At 44.8% G+C, this 20,213-nt stretch overlaps 1 protein-coding gene across 1 annotated transcript in view; it reads right to left on the reverse strand.

The window, feature by feature from the left end:
- Window positions 1–226: 226 nt before the first annotated feature.
- Window positions 227–20,213, reverse strand: part of sestd1 (SEC14 and spectrin domains 1) — a gene marked incomplete at its 3' end in the record, with an annotated part of 96,172 nt that continues 76,185 nt past the window's right edge. The window contains exons 14-19 of the mRNA XM_084314052.1: window positions 17,374–17,542; window positions 6,140–6,221; window positions 5,546–5,668; window positions 4,123–4,314; window positions 2,847–2,995; window positions 227–539 (exon numbers count right to left, since the gene is read on the reverse strand). Of these exons, the coding sequence (XP_084170178.1) occupies window positions 227–539; window positions 2,847–2,995; window positions 4,123–4,314; window positions 5,546–5,668; window positions 6,140–6,221; window positions 17,374–17,542 (1,028 nt within the window). The remainder of the gene's footprint in view (window positions 540–2,846; window positions 2,996–4,122; window positions 4,315–5,545; window positions 5,669–6,139; window positions 6,222–17,373; window positions 17,543–20,213) is intronic.

Genomic DNA, 20,213 nt, shown 5'->3' on the forward strand with positions numbered 1-20,213 from the left:
TATTTGTGTGTTTTTGAGGAATTTCTTTCTTTCTTGATATTTTATAGTTGCCCCAATGGACTGTCTTGTATCCAACTCTAAAAACATGACTCAATCCATGTGGTCCAGTTGGAATGGACCAGGGTGAGGCCAGATGATACAACTATCCGGTCCGAGTTGAAAATAACAGGAATTCTCCTTTAAAGCTCCATTAAAAAGGTCCTTGGTAGATGTCATCTGTGATCCACTAGCAGTCCTGAGTCGCTCGCTCCAGCTCATCCTCCTGTAGCTCCTCCTCCTCCTCCTGTAGCTCGTCCTCCTCCTGTAGCTCTTCCTCCTCCTCCTCCTCCTCTCTCTCGTTCAGCTCCTCCCCTATCACCCCTAGCCCAACCTCATGTTGCACTAGCCCACGCCCCTCCGGGTCCAGCTCCTCCTCTAGCTTGTGTAGCCCCACCCCTTCCGGCAGCTGTAAGTGGCGTTCCTCCACCATCGCCAGGCGTTCTCTGATGAGCTCCGCTGAAGACGCCATGTCTCCTGGACTTCCAAAATACTGCTCACTCCTACGAAGACAGACGCGCTAGTATTATAATAGAGACAGAGATAGTACTATTATAATAGACAGAGATGTTAGTATTATAATAGACAGAGATGCTAGTATTATAATAGAGACAAAGATGCTAGTATTATAATAGAGAGATAGTAGTATTATAAAAGAGATAGTAGTATTATAATACAGACAGAGGTAGTAGTATTATAAAAGAGATAGTAGTATTATTAGGGATGCACCGATCCGACTTTTTCAGTCCCGATACCGATACCTGGGTTTGGGTATCGGCCAATACCGATACGATACCCATTGTAAATTCCCCCCCCCAAAAAAAGGTAAAAAAATATACATTTTATCCACGTTTTTTTATATTCAAATATATTTTGTTTTTAAGAATTGTAAAGGATCACAAGTGTGTTTTTGATTTGTTGTAAACAAAGACAGAAAATAAACTTCATTCATTCAATTAATAAACTATGCCTCACTGTCACTGTGTGGAAGAGACTGGGATCATTCTTTTGTGCAAGGCAACATCAGGCTCGACTTAAAACATTACTTTCCTAACTTAGTGAAACTAAATGTAAAAAAATTAACACAGATATAAATGTACTGAATGGTTATTTATTATTTAATTTATTATAATTTTTTTACCGATACCGGATCCAGCTATTTTACTGATATCGGCGGGCGATACTGATACCAATATCGGATCGGTGCATCCCTAAGTATTATAATACAGACAGAGATAGTAGTATTATAATACAGACAGAGATAGTAGTATTATAATACAGACAGAGATAGTAGTATTATAAAAGAGATAGTAGTATTATAATACAGACAGAGATAGTAGTATTATAATACAGACAGAGATAGTATTATAAAAGAGATAGTAGTATTATAATACAGACAGAGATAGTAGTATTATAATACAGACAGAGATAGTAGTATTATAAAAGAGATAGTAGTATTATAATACAGACAGAGATAGTAGTATTATAAAAGAGATAGTAGTATTATAATACAGACAGAGATAGTAGTATTATAATACAGACAGATAGTAGGATTATAATTAGAGTTGTTCCGATACCGATACTGGTATCGGAAATGCCGCCGATACTGCCTAAAATGCTGGTATCGGTATCGGCGAGTACACGTAAATTCTAGCCTCCGATCCCATGATGTAATTTATCTCCTGCCGAGTCCTGCGGAGAGTGAGGATTATAAAATGAACATGTTTTAAAGTGTGATGCTGTGTCATTTTAACAGCAGATACACTTTCTTAAATTCCATTGTCCCCGACAGTGTGGTGTGACGGGGAGCTTGGACGGGAATCGGGATGTGTTTGGCTGGTGTTATGATAGCATTAGCTGGAAAGATAGCTAGTTGGAACAACATCCGCTTTTAACGTTACATCAAATCAGATGATCGCCTGTCCTTTCTCCAGGACCTAACACTGTCCGTGACCGTCTATCAACAATAATGCACCCACGGTGAATTGTATTTAAGTTAAGTAGCTACGGACTAGCGTTAGCTGACTATTACTAACGTTATCTTAATGGCAATGCGGGAAGACGAGCTAGGTCAGTTAGCTTAGCTTGATAACGTTACCGTGTCTAAAGTTGGTGCTATTCACATAATCCAGCAATAATGGCTGCAGACCTGCAAGCAAAGTACAGCAAGTGCCAAAGGATAAGAGTCTGAGGCGGAGTTTCAAAAGAGAATGTTGAATATTTATTTTGCATCAAAAATCACAACATGAACGTTCTATCTGCCACTAGCTTACAGACTGAATAGGGTATATCTGCAGAGCCACTGAGTAGCGAGTGCAACACCGTTTAATGTCCGTGTGGATCATTGGAGTAGGGTATATCTGCAGTGCTGCAGCCCATACTCTGATTAATGATACTAATACAAATCTATACAATCACCTGTTGTTGAATAAATACTATATGTTCTAGTTATTACTAAAAAACAGTATAACAGTATCTGAAAAAAAAAAAAAGTATAATTTATATAATTTTTTTTTTAATTTTTTTTTTATGCACTGGTATCGGATAAATATCGGTATCGGCCGATACCCAAAGCTTAGGTATCGGAATCGGATCGGAAAGGGAAAAATGGTATCGGAACATCTCTAATTATAATACAGACAGAGATAGTAGTATTGTAAAAGAGATAGTAGTATTATAATACAGACAGAGATTGTAGTATTATAATAGAGATAGTATTAGAATACAAACAGATAGTAATATTATAATACAGACAGATATAGACACACATGGGGGGGGGGGGGGGGGGGGGGAGAGGAATAGTCTCTTACCCATCGGGGAATATAACAGGTATGGTCAGTCTGTCCAAGAGTGTCTTGCCCACAGTGTCCACCTCCTCATACACCTCCTCCACCACAGGGAGATGCTGCTCCTCTCCTCTCTCCTCCTCCCCCCTCTCCTCCTCTCCCTCTTGAAGGACCTGCACATCCAGATGAACAATCACACTAATGTTAGCCCCACTGTTAAAGTATGTCTACCACTGTATCCACCTGTCTACATTAGTGTCTGTCTGTCTGCCCGTCTACCTCAGTATCTGTCCGTCTGTCTGTCTACCTCAGTATCTGTCTGTCTGCCTGTCTACCTCAGTATCTGTCCGTCTGCCCGTCTACCACTGTATCCACCTGTCTACATCAGTATCTGTCTGTCTGCCTGTCTACCTCAGTATCTGTCTGTCTGCCCGTCTACCATTGTATCCATCCGTCTACCTGAGTATCTGTCCCTCTGTCTACCACAGTTTCTGTCCTTCTGTCCACCTCAGTATCGGACTGTCTATCGTATCTACCCGTGTGTCTGTGTCTCCCTACCTTCTCCGCAGCAGTAGTGTGTCTCTACCTTGTCAGCAGCAGTAGTGTGTCTCTACCTTCTCCGCAGCAGTAGTGTGTCTCTACCTTCTCCGCAGCAGTAGTGTCTCTACCTTGTCAGCAGCAGTAGTGTGTCTCTACCTTCTCCGCAGCAGTAGTGTCTCTACCTTGTCAGCAGCAGTAGTGTCTCTACCTTGTCAGCAGCAGTAGTGTCTCTACCTTGTCAGCAGCAGTAGTGTGTCTCTACCTTGTCAGCAGCAGTAGTGTGTCTCTACCTTGTCAGCAGCAGTAGTGTGTCTCTACCTTGTCAGCAGCAGTAGTGTGTCTCTACCTTCTCCGCAGCAGTAGTGTGTCTCTACCTTGTCTGCAGCAGTAGTGTCTCTACCTTGTCAGCAGCAGTAGTGTGTCTCTACCTTGTCAGCAGCAGTAGTGTGTCTCTACCTTGTCAGCAGCAGTAGTGTGTCTCTACCTTGTCAGCAGCAGTAGTGTGTCTCTACCTTCTCCGCAGCAGTAGTGTGTCTCTACCTTGTCTGCAGCAGTAGTGTGTCTCTACCTTGTCCGCAGCAGTAGTGTGTCTCTACCTTGTCCGCAGCAGTAGTGTGTCTCTACCTTCTCCGCAGCAGTAGTGTCTCTACCTTGTCTGCAGCAGTAGTGTCTCTACCTTGTCTGCAGCAGTAGTGTGTCTCTACCTTGTCAGCAGCAGTAGTGTGTCTCTACCTTGTCCGCAGCAGTAGTGTGTCTCTACCTTGTCCGCAGCCGTGTGGAAGGTCAGCGTGAGCTCCAGGCGGTGGAGCCTCTCCTCTGCGGTGACAGTGAACTGTTTCCAGACTCGGTTGAGACGGGGCAGGGTGTCTCCAGAGGACCTCGTGGTGCAACGCAGCGACTGACACAGAACCACCGTGGCCTGTAACAGCTGTCTACCATAGTCATATGTACTCTAGAAAGAGTCAGAGAGAAAGGAAGAGAGAGAGAGAAGCCGAAATAGCAGATTATTGACCGTTTACACCAAATAATAGAACTGTGTCTGTCCACATCTCATTCCTAAGAGACTCCTCGCTGTGCAGCACCCAGAACCAGTTCCTGGTGTTCTGTGCCTTTCCAAGGGCACTTTGACAGAGATGACATACTAGCCTCCCTCCAGTAGCTACAGTGGGTAGAATAACCTCTTTTGTGTTTGTGACTGCCGTGCTACTTCACATTGTTGGTTAGCGTCGCCTACAATGGCATGTCAGTATCTATGTAGCTGTATGTATGTAGCTGTAGGACATTTGAATGAGAGGGCCATGGCTCGGGGCCATTGACTATATTCACACACTGGCCATTTTGCTCTTATGTCATGCTCCAGTTGGGTTCCTTTCCGCCCCGTTCCTGGACGGCGTGTGAATATAGTCAATGGTTTTGCGTTTGTTGCATAAGTGTACGTGTTAATTTAGACGGGATAGGAGTCATTTTTATTTGGGATCGGGACAAGAGCCAGAATTAGTCACAGGATTGGGACCAGAAGTGAGAATTGGTAGCGACTAGGGATGTCCGATATTATCGGCCGACCGATATTATCGGCCGATATCGGCAGTAAAATGTGATATCGGAAAATATCGGTATCGGTAAAAAAAAAAAAAAAAAAAAATCTTTTTTTTTTACATTTATTTAACCTTTATTTACCCAGACAAGCAAGTAAGAACCAATTCTTATTTTATTTATTGTCAAAAGTATGCATGTTGGTTTAAAATGTTCATTTTTACTTTTTTAATGATCATATTTTGCACAGATAATGCTTACATTTAGAAAGCCTTTTGAATGCATCCAGTGAAATTATTAGTTACCTGAAATTATTCCGTTTTTTGGGGGGGAAACCCTGCATATATCGGTATCGGTTGATATCGGTATCGGTATCGGTATCGGAAATTGGAGTTGGACAATATTGGAATATCGGTATCGGTAAAAAAGCCAATATCGAGCATCCCTAGTAGCGACCCTCTCTCAATCATCCATCCTACCTTCCATCATCCATCCATCCATCCACCCACCCACCCTCCCTCCCTCCATCCTACTCGCCATCATCCACACTCCCTCCATCATCCAGCCTACTCGCCATCATCCACCCATCCACCCTCCCTCCATCATACCTCCTACTCTCCATCATCCATCATCCTTTCTCTCAGACTGACCTGTGCTACATCAACAAACTTCCTGTGTTTGTCCAGCATGGTCCTGGTCTCCTGGACATCGTCTCCCAGACGGACATGAGTCTTTAACAAGGCCTCCAGTAACTCACCTAACCACTCTACCGCCTAGAGAGAGAGACAGGGACAGACACAAAGACAGAGAGAGGATAGATAGACAAAGACAGAGAGAGGGGGCAGTAAGTAAGTTGAACCAACAGTGTTTGTGTTTGACATCATCTTTAAATGCTGAATATAACTAGTTTGTGTGTGTTTAAATATGTATGTGTGTTTGTTTAAATGTATATGTATTAGGTAACAATTAATCGAAGATCGATTGATTGATCGGTTGCCACATATGCAGCTCGCCCGCTTAAAGTCGACACAAATGAGTTTTAATATGTCTAGGCCTCTACATTTCTATGTTTCATATGCCATGCAATGTTGCGAGAATGCAATATGTCGCTGCTGCAGAAATAAACCTTTTAACGATTAATTGATCGTTAACGTTATCAATGATCGAGTAAGGAACGTGCTTACAATTTGCAACCCTAGTATGTATGCGTGTGTGTGTGTGTGTGTGTGTGTGTTTAGCTGAACCTGTGAGGCGTCTTCTTCACATTTGAACAGTTGGACCATCTGTAACATCTTCAGCCTCCGAACATCTACCATGTCCTCACACCTAGGGGGCGACAGAGAGGACAACAGTCATACAGTCAGCTCTAGGACACAGAGGACAACAGTCATACAGTCAGCTCTAGGACAGAGAGGACAACACTCATACAGTCAGCTCTAGGACAGAGAGGACAACAGTCATACAGTCAGCTCTAGGACAGAGAGGACAACAGTCATACAGTCAGCTCTAGGACACAGAGGACAACAGTCATACAGTCAGCTCTAGGACACAGAGGACAACAGTCATACAGTCAGCTCTAGGACACAGGACACAACAGTCATACAGTCAGCTCTAGGACACAGAGGACAACAGTCATACAGTCAGCTCTAGGACACAGAGGACAACAGTCATACAGTCAGCTCTAGGACACACAGGACAACAGTCATACAGTCAGCTCTAGGACACAGAGGACAACAGTCATACAGTCAGCTCTAGGACACAGAGGACAACACTCATACAGTCAGCTCTAGGACACAGAGGACAACAGTCATACAGTCAGCTCTAGGACAGAGAGGACAACACTCATACAGTCAGCTCTAAGACAGAAAGGACAACACTCATACAGTCAGCTCTAGGACAGAGAGGACAACAGTCATACAGTCAGCTCTAGGACACAGGACAACAGTCATACAGTCAGCTCTAGGACACAGAGGACAACAGTCATACAGTCAGCTCTAGGACACACAGGACAACAGTCATACAGTCAGCTCTAGGACAGAGAGGACAACAGTCATACAGTCAGCTCTAGGACACAGAGGACAACAGTCATACAGTCAGCTCTAGGACACAGAGGACAACAGTCATACAGTCAGCTCTAGGACACAGAGGACAACACTCATACAGTCAGCTCTAGGACACAGAGGACAACAGTCATACAGTCAGCTCTAGGACACACAGGACAACAGTCATACAGTCAGCTCTAGGACAGAGAGGACAACAGTCATACAGTCAGCTCTAGGACACAGAGGACAACAGTCATACAGTCAGCTCTAGGACACACAGGACAACAGTCATACAGTCAGCTCTAGGACAGAGAGGACAACAGTCATACAGTCAGCTCTAGGACAGAGAGGACAACACTCATACAGTCAGCTCTAGGACACACAGGACAACAGTCATACAGTCAGCTCTAGGACACAGAGGACAACAGTCATACAGTCAGCTCTAGGACAGAGAGGACAACAGTCATACAGTCAGCTCTAGGACAGAGAGGACAACAGTCATACAGTCAGCTCTAGGACAGAGAGGACAACACTCATACAGTCAGCTCTAGGACACAGAAGACAACACTCATACAGTCAGCTCTAGGACACACAGGACAACAGTCATACAGTCAGCTCTAGGACAAAGAGGACAACAGTCATACAGTCAGCTCTAGGACAGAGAGGACAACACTCATACAGTCAGCTCTAGGACACAGGACAACAGTCATACAGTCAGCTCTAGGACAGAGAGGACAACACTCATACAGTCAGCTCTAGGACAGAGAGGACAACAGTCATACAGTCAGCTCTAGGACACACAGGACAACACTCATACAGTCAGCTCTAGGACACAGAGGACAACACTCATACAGTCAGCTCTGGGACACAGAGGACAACAGTCATACAGTCAGCTCTAGGACACAGAAGACAACACTCATACAGTCAGCACTAGGACACACAGGACAACAGTCATACAGTCAGCTCTAGGACAGAGGACAACAGTCATACAGTCAGCTCTAGGACAGAGAGAACAACACTCATACAGTCAGCTCTAGGACACAGAGGACAACAGTCATACAGTCAGCTCTAGGACACACAGGACAACACTCATACAGTCAGCTCTAGGACAGAGAGGACAACAGTCATACAGTCAGCTCTAGGACAGAGAGGACAACAGTCATACAATCAGCTCTAGGACACAGAGGACAACACTCATACAGTCAGCTCTAGGACAGAGAGGACAACACTCATACAGTCAGCTCTAGGACACAGAGGACAACAGTCATACAGTCAGCTCTAGGACAGAGAGGACAACAGTCATACAGTCAGCTCTAGGACACACAGGACAACACTCATACAGTCAGCTCTAGGACACAGAGGACAACACTCATACAGTCAGCTCTAGGACAGAGAGGACAACACTCATACAGTCAGCTCTAGGACAGAGAGGACAACACTCATACAGTCAGCTCTAGGACACAGAGGACAACACTCATACAGTCAGCTCTAGGACACAGAGGACAACAGTCATACAGTCAGCTCTAGGACACAGAGGACAACACTCATACAGTCAGCTCTAGGACAGAGAGGACAACAGTCATACAGTCAGCTCTAGGACAGAGAGGACAACACTCATACAGTCAGCTCTAGGACAGAGAGGACAACAGTCATACAGTCAGCTCTAGGACACAGAGGACAACACTCATACAGTCAGCTCTAGGACAGAGAGGACAACACTCATACAGTCAGCTCTAGGACACAGAGGACAACACTCATACAGTCAGCTCTAGGACAGAGAGGACAACACTCATACAGTCAGCTCTAGGACACACAGGACAACAGTTATACAGTCAGCTCTAGGACACACAGGACAAGTCATACAGTCAGCTCTAGGACAGAGAGGACAACAGTCATACAGTCAGCTCTAGGACACAGAGGACAACACTCATACAGTCAGCTCTAGGACACAGAGGACAACAGTCATACAGTCAGCTCTGGGACACAGAGGACAACAGTCATACAGTCAGCTCTAGGACAGAGAGGACAACAGTCATACAGTCAGCTCTAGGACAGAGAGGACAACAGTCATACAGTCAGCTCTAGGACACAGAGGACAACACTCATACAGTCAGCTCTAGGACACAGAGGACAACAGTCATACAGTCAGCTCTAGGACAGAGGACAACAGTCATACAGTCAGCTCTAGGACAGAGAGGACAACAGTCATACAGTCAGCTCTAGGACACAGAGGACAACGGTCATACAGTCAGCTCTAGGACAGAGGACAACAGTCATACAGTCAGCTCTAGGACAGAGAGGACAACAGTCATACAGTCAGCTCTAGGACACAGGACAACAGTCATACAGTCAGCTCTAGGACAGAGAGGACAACAGTCATACAGTCAGCTCTAGGACACAGAGGACAACGGTCATACAGTCAGCTCTAGGACAGAGAGGACAACACTCATACAGTCAGCTCTAGGACACAGAGGACAACAGTCATACAGTCAGCTCTAGGACACAGGACAACAGTCATACAGTCAGCTCTAGGACACAGAGGACAACACTCATACAGTCAGCTCTAGGACAGAGAGGACAACAGTCATACAGTCAGCTCTAGGACAGAGGACAACAGTCATACAGTCAGCTCTAGGACACACAGGACAACAGTCATACAGTCAGCTCTAGGACAGAGAGGACAACAGTCATACAGTCAGCTCTAGGACAGAGAGGACAACAGTCATACAGTCAGCTCTAGGACACAGAGGACAACAGTCATACAGTCAGCTCTAGGACACACAGGACAACAGTCATACAGTCAGCTCTAGGACAGAGAGGACAACAGTCATACAGTCAGCTCTAGGACAGAGAGGACAACACTCATACAGTCAGCTCTAGGACACACAGGACAACACTCATACAGTCAGCTCTAGGACACAGAGGACAACAGTTATACAGTCAGCTCTGGGACACAGAGGACAACAGTCATACAGTCAGCTCTAGGACACAGAGGACAACAGTCATACAGTCAGCTCTGGGACACAGAGGACAACAGTCATACAGTCAGCTCTAGGACAGAGAGGACAACACTCATACAGTCAGCTCTAGGACAGAGAGGACAACAGTCATACAGTCAGCTCTAGGACAGAGAGGACAACACTCATACAGTCAGCTCTAGGACAGAGAGGACAACACTCATACAGTCAGCTCTAGGACACAGAGGACAACAGTCATACAGTCAGCTCTAGGCCAGAGAGGACAACACTCATACAGTCAGCTCTAGGACACACAGGACAACAGTCATACAGTCAGCTCTAGGACAGAGAGGACAACAGTCATACAGTCAGCTCTAGGACACACAGGACAACAGTCATACAGTCAGCTCTAGGACAGAGAGGACAACACTCATACAGTCAGCTCTAGGACAGAGAGGACAACACTCATACAGTCAGCTCTAGGACACAGAGGACAACAGTCATACAGTCAGCTCTAGGACAGAGAGGACAACACTCATACAGTCAGCTCTAGGACACAGAGGACAACAGTTATACAGTCAGCTCTGGGACACAGAGGACAACAGTCATACAGTCAGCTCTAGGACAGAGAGGACAACAGTCATACAGTCAGCTCTGGGACACAGAGGACAACAGTCATACAGTCAGCTCTAGGACAGAGAGGACAACAGTCATACAGTCAGCTCTAGGACAGAGAGGACAACACTCATACAGTCAGCTCTAAGACAGAAAGGACAACACTCATACAGTCAGCTCTAGGACAGAGAGGACAACAGTCATACAGTCAGCTCTAGGACACAGGACAACAGTCATACAGTCAGCTCTAGGACACAGAGGACAACAGTCATACAGTCAGCTCTAGGACACACAGGACAACAGTCATACAGTCAGCTCTAGGACAGAGAGGACAACAGTCATACAGTCAGCTCTAGGACACAGAGGACAACAGTCATACAGTCAGCTCTAGGACACAGAGGACAACAGTCATACAGTCAGCTCTAGGACACAGAGGACAACACTCATACAGTCAGCTCTAGGACACAGAGGACAACAGTCATACAGTCAGCTCTAGGACACACAGGACAACAGTCATACAGTCAGCTCTAGGACAGAGAGGACAACAGTCATACAGTCAGCTCTAGGACACAGAGGACAACAGTCATACAGTCAGCTCTAGGACACACAGGACAACAGTCATACAGTCAGCTCTAGGACAGAGAGGACAACAGTCATACAGTCAGCTCTAGGACAGAGAGGACAACACTCATACAGTCAGCTCTAGGACACACAGGACAACAGTCATACAGTCAGCTCTAGGACACAGAGGACAACAGTCATACAGTCAGCTCTAGGACAGAGAGGACAACAGTCATACAGTCAGCTCTAGGACAGAGAGGACAACAGTCATACAGTCAGCTCTAGGACAGAGAGGACAACACTCATACAGTCAGCTCTAGGACACAGAAGACAACACTCATACAGTCAGCTCTAGGACACACAGGACAACAGTCATACAGTCAGCTCTAGGACAAAGAGGACAACAGTCATACAGTCAGCTCTAGGACAGAGAGGACAACACTCATACAGTCAGCTCTAGGACACAGGACAACAGTCATACAGTCAGCTCTAGGACAGAGAGGACAACACTCATACAGTCAGCTCTAGGACACAGAAGACAACACTCATACAGTCAGCACTAGGACACACAGGACAACAGTCATACAGTCAGCTCTAGGACAGAGGACAACAGTCATACAGTCAGCTCTAGGACAGAGAGAACAACACTCATACAGTCAGCTCTAGGACACAGAGGACAACAGTCATACAGTCAGCTCTAGGACACACAGGACAACAGTCATACAGTCAGCTCTAGGACACAGAGGACAACAGTCATACAGTCAGCTCTAGGACACACAGGACAACACTCATACAGTCAGCTCTAGGACAGAGAGGACAACAGTCATACAGTCAGCTCTAGGACAGAGAGGACAACAGTCATACAATCAGCTCTAGGACACAGAGGACAACACTCATACAGTCAGCTCTAGGACAGAGAGGACAACACTCATACAGTCAGCTCTAGGACACAGAGGACAACAGTCATACAGTCAGCTCTAGGACAGAGAGGACAACAGTCATACAGTCAGCTCTAGGACACACAGGACAACACTCATACAGTCAGCTCTAGGACACAGAGGACAACACTCATACAGTCAGCTCTAGGACAGAGAGGACAACACTCATACAGTCAGCTCTAGGACAGAGAGGACAACACTCATACAGTCAGCTCTAGGACACAGAGGACAACACTCATACAGTCAGCTCTAGGACACAGAGGACAACAGTCATACAGTCAGCTCTAGGACACAGAGGACAACACTCATACAGTCAGCTCTAGGACAGAGAGGACAACAGTCATACAGTCAGCTCTAGGACAGAGAGGACAACACTCATACAGTCAGCTCTAGGACAGAGAGGACAACAGTCATACAGTCAGCTCTAGGACACAGAGGACAACACTCATACAGTCAGCTCTAGGACAGAGAGGACAACACTCATACAGTCAGCTCTAGGACACAGAGGACAACACTCATACAGTCAGCTCTAGGACAGAGAGGACAACACTCATACAGTCAGCTCTAGGACACACAGGACAACAGTTATACAGTCAGCTCTAGGACACACAGGACAAGTCATACAGTCAGCTCTAGGACAGAGAGGACAACAGTCATACAGTCAGCTCTAGGACACAGAGGACAACACTCATACAGTCAGCTCTAGGACACAGAGGACAACAGTCATACAGTCAGCTCTGGGACACAGAGGACAACAGTCATACAGTCAGCTCTAGGACAGAGAGGACAACAGTCATACAGTCAGCTCTAGGACAGAGAGGACAACACTCATACAGTCAGCTCTAAGACAGAAAGGACAACAGTCATACAGTCAGCTCTAGGACAGAGAGGACAACAGTCATACAGTCAGCTCTAGGACTAGAGTTGTTCCGATACCGATACTGGTATCGGAAAAGCCGCCGATACTGGCTAAAATGCTGGTATCGGTATCGGCGAGTACCCTCTAATGCTGCGCTCCGATACCATATGACGTAATTTATCAACAACACTGTGGTCTGTTGAGTAAGCATTATAAAACAAACGTGTGCTTAATCGATTAAAGTGTCAATGCCATTTGTCATTTTAACAGCAGATACTTTCTTAAATGTCATCGTCCCGACAGAGCGGTGTTGACGGCGAGCTCATGGGTTCGCTTGGTGGCTGGTGTTATTAGCATTGAACGGCTAACCGAAAGCTAGCTTTAACATTACCTTGGCTAAAGTTGGGGCTATTCATATAATCCAGCAATAATGGCTGCAGACCTGCAAGCAAAGTACAGCAAGTTGGCAAAGGAGTATTCCAAGTTAAATCACAATGTCACCAGTAACGTTACAGTCTTCTATGGTCTTCCCATATACCGGTAGCTCATGCTAGCTAACGGTAACGTCGTCATTGCACAATTGCACGTCGCGTACACAATTAATGACATGTTGCGGACAGCCATATCGGCGACAATGTTTAGCTTTTAGTGCCAAATGATAAGAGTCTGAGGCGGAGTCTCAAAAGAGAATGTTGAATATTTATTGTGCAAAAATCACAACAGATCCGACTGCTACTGAACGGAGCCTTGTAGACAGACTGAGTAGGGTATATCTGCAGAGCCAGTGGGTAGCGAGTGCAGCAACGTATAATGTCCGTGTGGATCATTGGAGTAGGGTATATCTGCAGTGCTGAAGCCCCATACTCATTGATTAATGATACTAATACAAATCTATACAATCACCTGTTGTTGAATAAATACCATTACTTTCTAGTTATGACTAAAAAACAGTATATATAAAACAGTATTTGTTAAAAAAAATATATATATATTATATTTATAAAAAATTTATATAATATCGTTTTTTTTTTTTTTTATGTATGCACTGGTATAGGATAAGTATCGGTATCGGCCGATACCCAAAGCTTAGGTATCGGAATCGGATCGGAAAGGAAAAAATGGTATCGGAACATCTCTAGGACACAGGACAACAGTCATACAGTCAGCTCTAGGACAGAGAGGACAACAGTCATACAGTCAGCTCTAGGACAGAGAGGACAACACTCATACAGTCAGCTCTAGGACACACAGGACAACAGTCATACAGTCAGCTCTAGGACACACAGGACAACAGTCATACAGTCAGCTCTAGGACAGAGAGGACAACACTCATACAGTCAGCTCTAGGACACACAGGACAACAGTCATACAGTCAGCTCTAGGACACACAGGACAACAGTCATACAGTCAGCTCTAGGACACAGAGGACAACACTCATACAGTCAGCTCTAGGACAGAGAGGACAACACTCATACAGTCAGCTCTAGGACACAGAGGACAACACTCATACAGTCAGCTCTAGGACACAGAGGACAACACTCATACAGTCAGCTCTAGGACAGAGAGGACAACAGTTATACAGTCAGCTCTAGGACACAGAGGACAACAGTCATAGTCAGCTCTAGGACACACAGGACAACACTCATACAGTCAGCTCTAGGACAGAGAGGACAACAGTCATACAGTCAGCTCTAGGACAGAGAGGACAACAGTCATACAGTCAGCTCTAGGACAGAGAGGACAACACTCATACAGTCAGCTCTAGGACAGAGAGGACAACAGTCATACAGTCAGCTCTAGGACACAGAGGACAACACTCATACAGTCAGCTCTAGGACACAGAGGACAACACTCATACAGTCAGCTCTAGGACAGAGAGGACAACACTCATACAGTCAGCTCTAGGACAGAGAGGACAACAGTCATACAGTCAGCTCTAGGACAGAGGACAACAGTCATACAGTCAGCTCTAGGACACAGAGGACAACACTCATACAGTCAGCTCTAGGACACACAGGACAACACTCATACAGTCAGCTCTAGGACAGAGAGGACAACAGTCATACAGTCAGCTCTAGGACAGAGAGGACAACACTCATACAGTCAGCTCTAGGACAGAGAGGACAACACTCATACAGTCAGCTCTAGGACACACAGGACAACACTCATACAGTCAGCTCTAGGACACACAGGACAACACTCATACAGTCAGCTCTAGGACAGAGAGGACAACAGTCATACAGTCAGCTCTAGGACAGAGAGGACAACACTCATACAGTCAGCTCTAGGACAGAGAGGACAACAGTCATACAGTCAGCTCTAGGACAGAGAGGACAACAGTCATACAGTCAGCTCTAGGACACAGGACAACAGTCATACAGTCAGCTCTAGGACATAGAGGACAACACTCATACAGTCAGCTCTAGGACAGAGAGGACAACACTCATACAGTCAGCTCTAGGACACACAGGACAACAGTCATACAGTCAGCTCTAGGACACAGAGGACAACACTCATACAGTCAGCTCTAGGACAGAGAGGACAACACTCATACAGTCAGCTCTAGGACACAGAGGACAACACTCATACAGTCAGCTCTAGGACACAGAGGACAACACTCATACAGTCAGCTCTAGGACACAGAGGACAACACTCATACAGTCAGCTCTAGGACAGAGAGGACAACAGTTATACAGTCAGCTCTAGGACATAGAGGACAACACTCATACAGTCAGCTCTGGGACACACAGGACAACAGTCATACAGTCAGCTCTAGGACACAGAGGACAACAGTCATAGTCAGCTCTAGGACACACAGGACAACACTCATACAGTCAGCTCTAGGACAGAGAGGACAACAGTCATACAGTCAGCTCTAGGACAGAGAGGACAACAGTCATACAGTCAGCTCTAGGACAGAGAGGACAACACTCATACAGTCAGCTCTAGGACAGAGAGGACAACACTCATACAGTCAGCTCTAGGACAGAGAGGACAACACTCATACAGTCAGCTCTAGGACAGAGAGGACAACAGTCATACAGTCAGCTCTAGGACACACAGGACAACACTCATACAGTCAGCTCTAGGACAGACAGGACAACACTCATACAGTCAGCTCTAGGACACAGAGGACAACACTCATACAGTCAGCTCTAGGACACACAGGACAACACTCATACAGTCAGCTCTAGGACACACAGGACAACACTCATACAGTCAGCTCTAGGACAGAGAGGACAACAGTCATACAGTCAGCTCTAGGACAGAGAGGACAACACTCATACAGTCAGCTCTAGGACAGAGAGGACAACACTCATACAGTCAGCTCTAGGACACACAGGACAACACTCATACAGTCAGCTCTAGGACACACAGGACAACACTCATACAGTCAGCTCTAGGACAGAGAGGACAACAGTCATACAGTCAGCTCTAGGACAGAGAGGACAACACTCATACAGTCAGCTCTAGGACAGAGAGGACAACAGTCATACAGTCAGCTCTAGGACAGAGAGGACAACAGTCATACAGTCAGCTCTAGGACACAGGACAACAGTCATACAGTCAGCTCTAGGACAGAGAGGACAACAGTCATACAGTCAGCTCTAGGACACAGAGGACAACAGTCATACAGTCAGCTCTAGGACATAGAGGACAACAGTCATACAGTCAGCTCTAGGACAGAGAGGACAACACTCATACAGTCAGCTCTAGGACAGAGAGGAAAACACTCATACAGTCAGCTCTAGGACACAGAGGACAATACTCATACAGTCAGCTCTAGGACACAGAGGACAACACTCATACAGTCAGCTCTAGGACACACAGGACAACATTCATACAGTTAGCTCTAGGAGGACAGATGTCAGCTCTAGGAGTTTGTTGGTTGGTTAGTTCAGTGGTTCCCAAAGTCGGGGTCGCGACCCAAAGGTGGGCCGCGAGCAGCCACGGGAGGGCCGCGAGATGATTAAAAAAAAAAAAAAAAAAAAAAAATCCAAATAATTTTTTTTGTCAGGCCACTGAACTTAGAAGCAGGCCAGGACAGTGTTTCTAGTTGTATTCTAAAATTATATTCTATTGTATTCTAAAATGTGACTATATGGTTTTATATTAACTTAATAAATAAACAAAAACGAAAAATCTACTTATTTCAACGAACATTTCAAACTAAATAACAGATTATGCACATAAAACGCTGAACAACCGAAGCAACAATAGTATTTTAATGAGGCTATTATTATTATCATTATTATTTTGCAACAAGTTATCCCTCTCATAAATAGCACATATAAATGAATAACTAACTTGAACTAACTTAATAGGATTGAAGTGATATTTGGCTTAAAAAATCGGTCGCCTGGCAAAAAAAAAAAGAAAAAAAAAACTGACAATGTGCATTGGGCCGCGGCTCTCTGATGCCTTATTTTCTGGGTCCCGGCCTGAAAAGTTTGGGAACCCCTGGGTTAGTTAACTATGATGATAGGTAACTAGGTAGAATCATACCTCTGTTTGCGTAGCTGCATGTCCTCCATGACACCCTGGATGTGTTGGGTGTTTTCTTTGGATTCAGCAGTAGGAGAAGTCTCTTTATCTTCTAAGGACCAAGAGGGCTGAGACGCCATCTGGTCCAAAAGCACCTGACCCTTCTCTCTGAGACCCTGGAGACTGCCCTCTGAAGACAGATGGGTAGATAGACAGACAGGCATTGTTAGCTACTTTATAGTAGCCCTGATTCCAACAATCAGGATGGCTGAGACTGAGGTCCAATAATACCTACTGAGAATAATTCTGGGCCCAGTCTTATTTACCATTTATATTGATAACATTGTCTCATCTCCGAAAGGTCATGTCAAGTTCATCTTTATGCGGATGACAGCATTATATATTGTATTGCAGATTCTGTGAAACTAGCCACTGAAAAGCTGCAATTCTTTTAGTGCTTTACAAGATGCACTTGTCAGTCTCAAATTATGTGAATATATAATGTCATAATGTGAATATATCATGTATTAATGTAAATATATAATATAATTAGAGCTGGGCATAGATTACATTTCTTTATCTAGATTAATCTACCTGCAATCCTGGAATTAATCTAGATTAATCTAGATTAAAATGGCTTAAAAAAAAAAAAAGTCTGCCGAAGGCATTCAAAATATGTGTGTTCTACCCAAATAATGACCAGAGGAGGAGATTTATCCTATCCTCTTCATCTGAGGAGTCACTAGCTGTTCTATCTCCTTGTTCAACAGCATGAACATGTCTCTTCTTTTTGTAATTTCCAGTGTTTCTTTTAAAACCAGATTTATCGTAATTTTCTGTGCCCTTCCTTTGATGCCATTAACATTGTTACACTGATATTGACAGCTCTCTCCAGTGTCAAATCACTCTCTGTCAGTAGTTTCTTCTGTGCACCTTCATTTCTTAATCCACACACAAACCTGTCTCTCAATGTGTCTTTTAGTGAATCTCTGAATTCACAATGCTGCTGACTGGTTGCTCACACACAGACTGCTGCAGAAGCAGGTTTCTCAACAAATTCAGTGCAAGCTCAGTGTAACAGTTCCATGAATTAATGAATGAAAACTTTATTTAACAGATTGCAGAATGGGTACAATACAGTACGGCTCAATACACACAATTGTTAACACTTTGGCTGCCATGGGTTAAATTCATTATCAACCGTATGTTGCCGGCTCTATTTAACATGGAGAAAGTCCCCTTCTTTGCAGGGCTATAACTTTTTAAATTATATTGCTACATTGCCATTATTAGGGCCCATTCAAAGTCCTATATGTATTGTTCATTGTGTAGCAACGTTAAACTTTTTCATTCACATATTCATAGTAAAGTATGGTCTAATGTATAAGTATGTTTTCATCTCTTTCTGCAGCTTTCTCCAGAACGTGATATATAGCCCCAAATGCATTATATTGATGATGAAATACAGTTTGATGGCAATCAGCGCGATATAAAAAATTCCAACTAGACGTACTTCTAGAAGTTACTACACGTCATCTGATGTTGACCGGATGGGCGAGGGGGCGTTTATAATTCCGTGGGTAGCGTTATACCAATCATCTAATGTGGGTCAAATGTTGATAATAGCAGCTAGTATCGAAGACGGTCATTTTACACGCTAAAACTCACCCCAGTCTCCGCGCGCCGTTGGGCGATCATCGTAGAGTCGAAATTTTATCATTATGGGATGGCGATTTACCCGGTCCATCTCCAGCTTGTATAATGGTATATACGTCCAAATCATGTTGTTTATCGAGTTATTGGCAATCGATCGCTATGTAGTGTGACGAGCTAGAGTGCCGGAACCTATACCGAGTGCCCGGAAGTAATACGGCCGACCAGCAAAACCTCTACTGCGCTTCCTGTTAAGCGATTGCGGCGATCGGCCACCAGATGGCGCTCCTGAACCGCCAGAGAGCTCAGTGGGTCCTCCTGGTGGATCTCAGGCCAGCGGAGGGGAAATATGAATCAGATTCCAGATTTTTGAAATATTGATATTAAAGACGCTGTAAAGCGTCCTCGGCAACTTGAGCATGGCCGGGAATGACGCTTTAACACGGCTCCTGGCAGCCAAAGTGTTAAGGGGATGCAGACCAGAGAAAGACGTTTGTCTTGTTTACATCAGGGTCCCCCATTTTCATTTCATATTGCTCCACATTGTCATCAAACGGTCCAATATTTCCAATAACCCAAGCCATTTCTGTTGTAAACACTCACAATAGTCCAGTCGATCCTTCCTTTAGTGTGTAAAGTGGATTTCCTCCTCTTGTAGATGTTTCCAAGTGCCGCCGAGCAACGTGAGCTAACATGCTAACTCGCTAACTGCTAGCGTTAATAATGTAAACAAATCTCCCAACGGACTTCTTCTTTCTTGCATTGCGCAGATTCAGACGTCCTCATCGCCGAATTGTGTTATATCCTGAGGACTTCTTAACCTCACCTGTATAACAATGATTACCGGACCACTACTTTAGTTTAACACATTATTCTGACTACAGCTCCGGTACATACTTGTGCAATCACTTCCGGGTACCACAGCTGTGAACTACGGCAAGTATTTAAGGACAATACAGACCCAACGTTGAGAAAAAGATTAACGGCGTCAATTATATTATCGCGCGATACTAGTCTCGCGTTAACGCAGCACGTTAACGCCGTTAACGGCCCAGCTCTAAATATAATGTATTAACCCATTCTCCGCCAATACCATGTTAAGGCGTGTTTCTCCGCCATGCGTTGTCTGCCATCAATACAATGCTAAGGCGTGTTTGAGATCAATATTTCATATTTTCGTCATGGTATTCATATTTCACCCACAGAGT

Source organism: Notolepis coatsorum, assembly GCF_963971535.1.
Source record: "Notolepis coatsorum genome assembly, chromosome: 5".
Taxonomy (NCBI): domain Eukaryota; kingdom Metazoa; phylum Chordata; class Actinopteri; order Aulopiformes; family Paralepididae; genus Notolepis; species Notolepis coatsorum.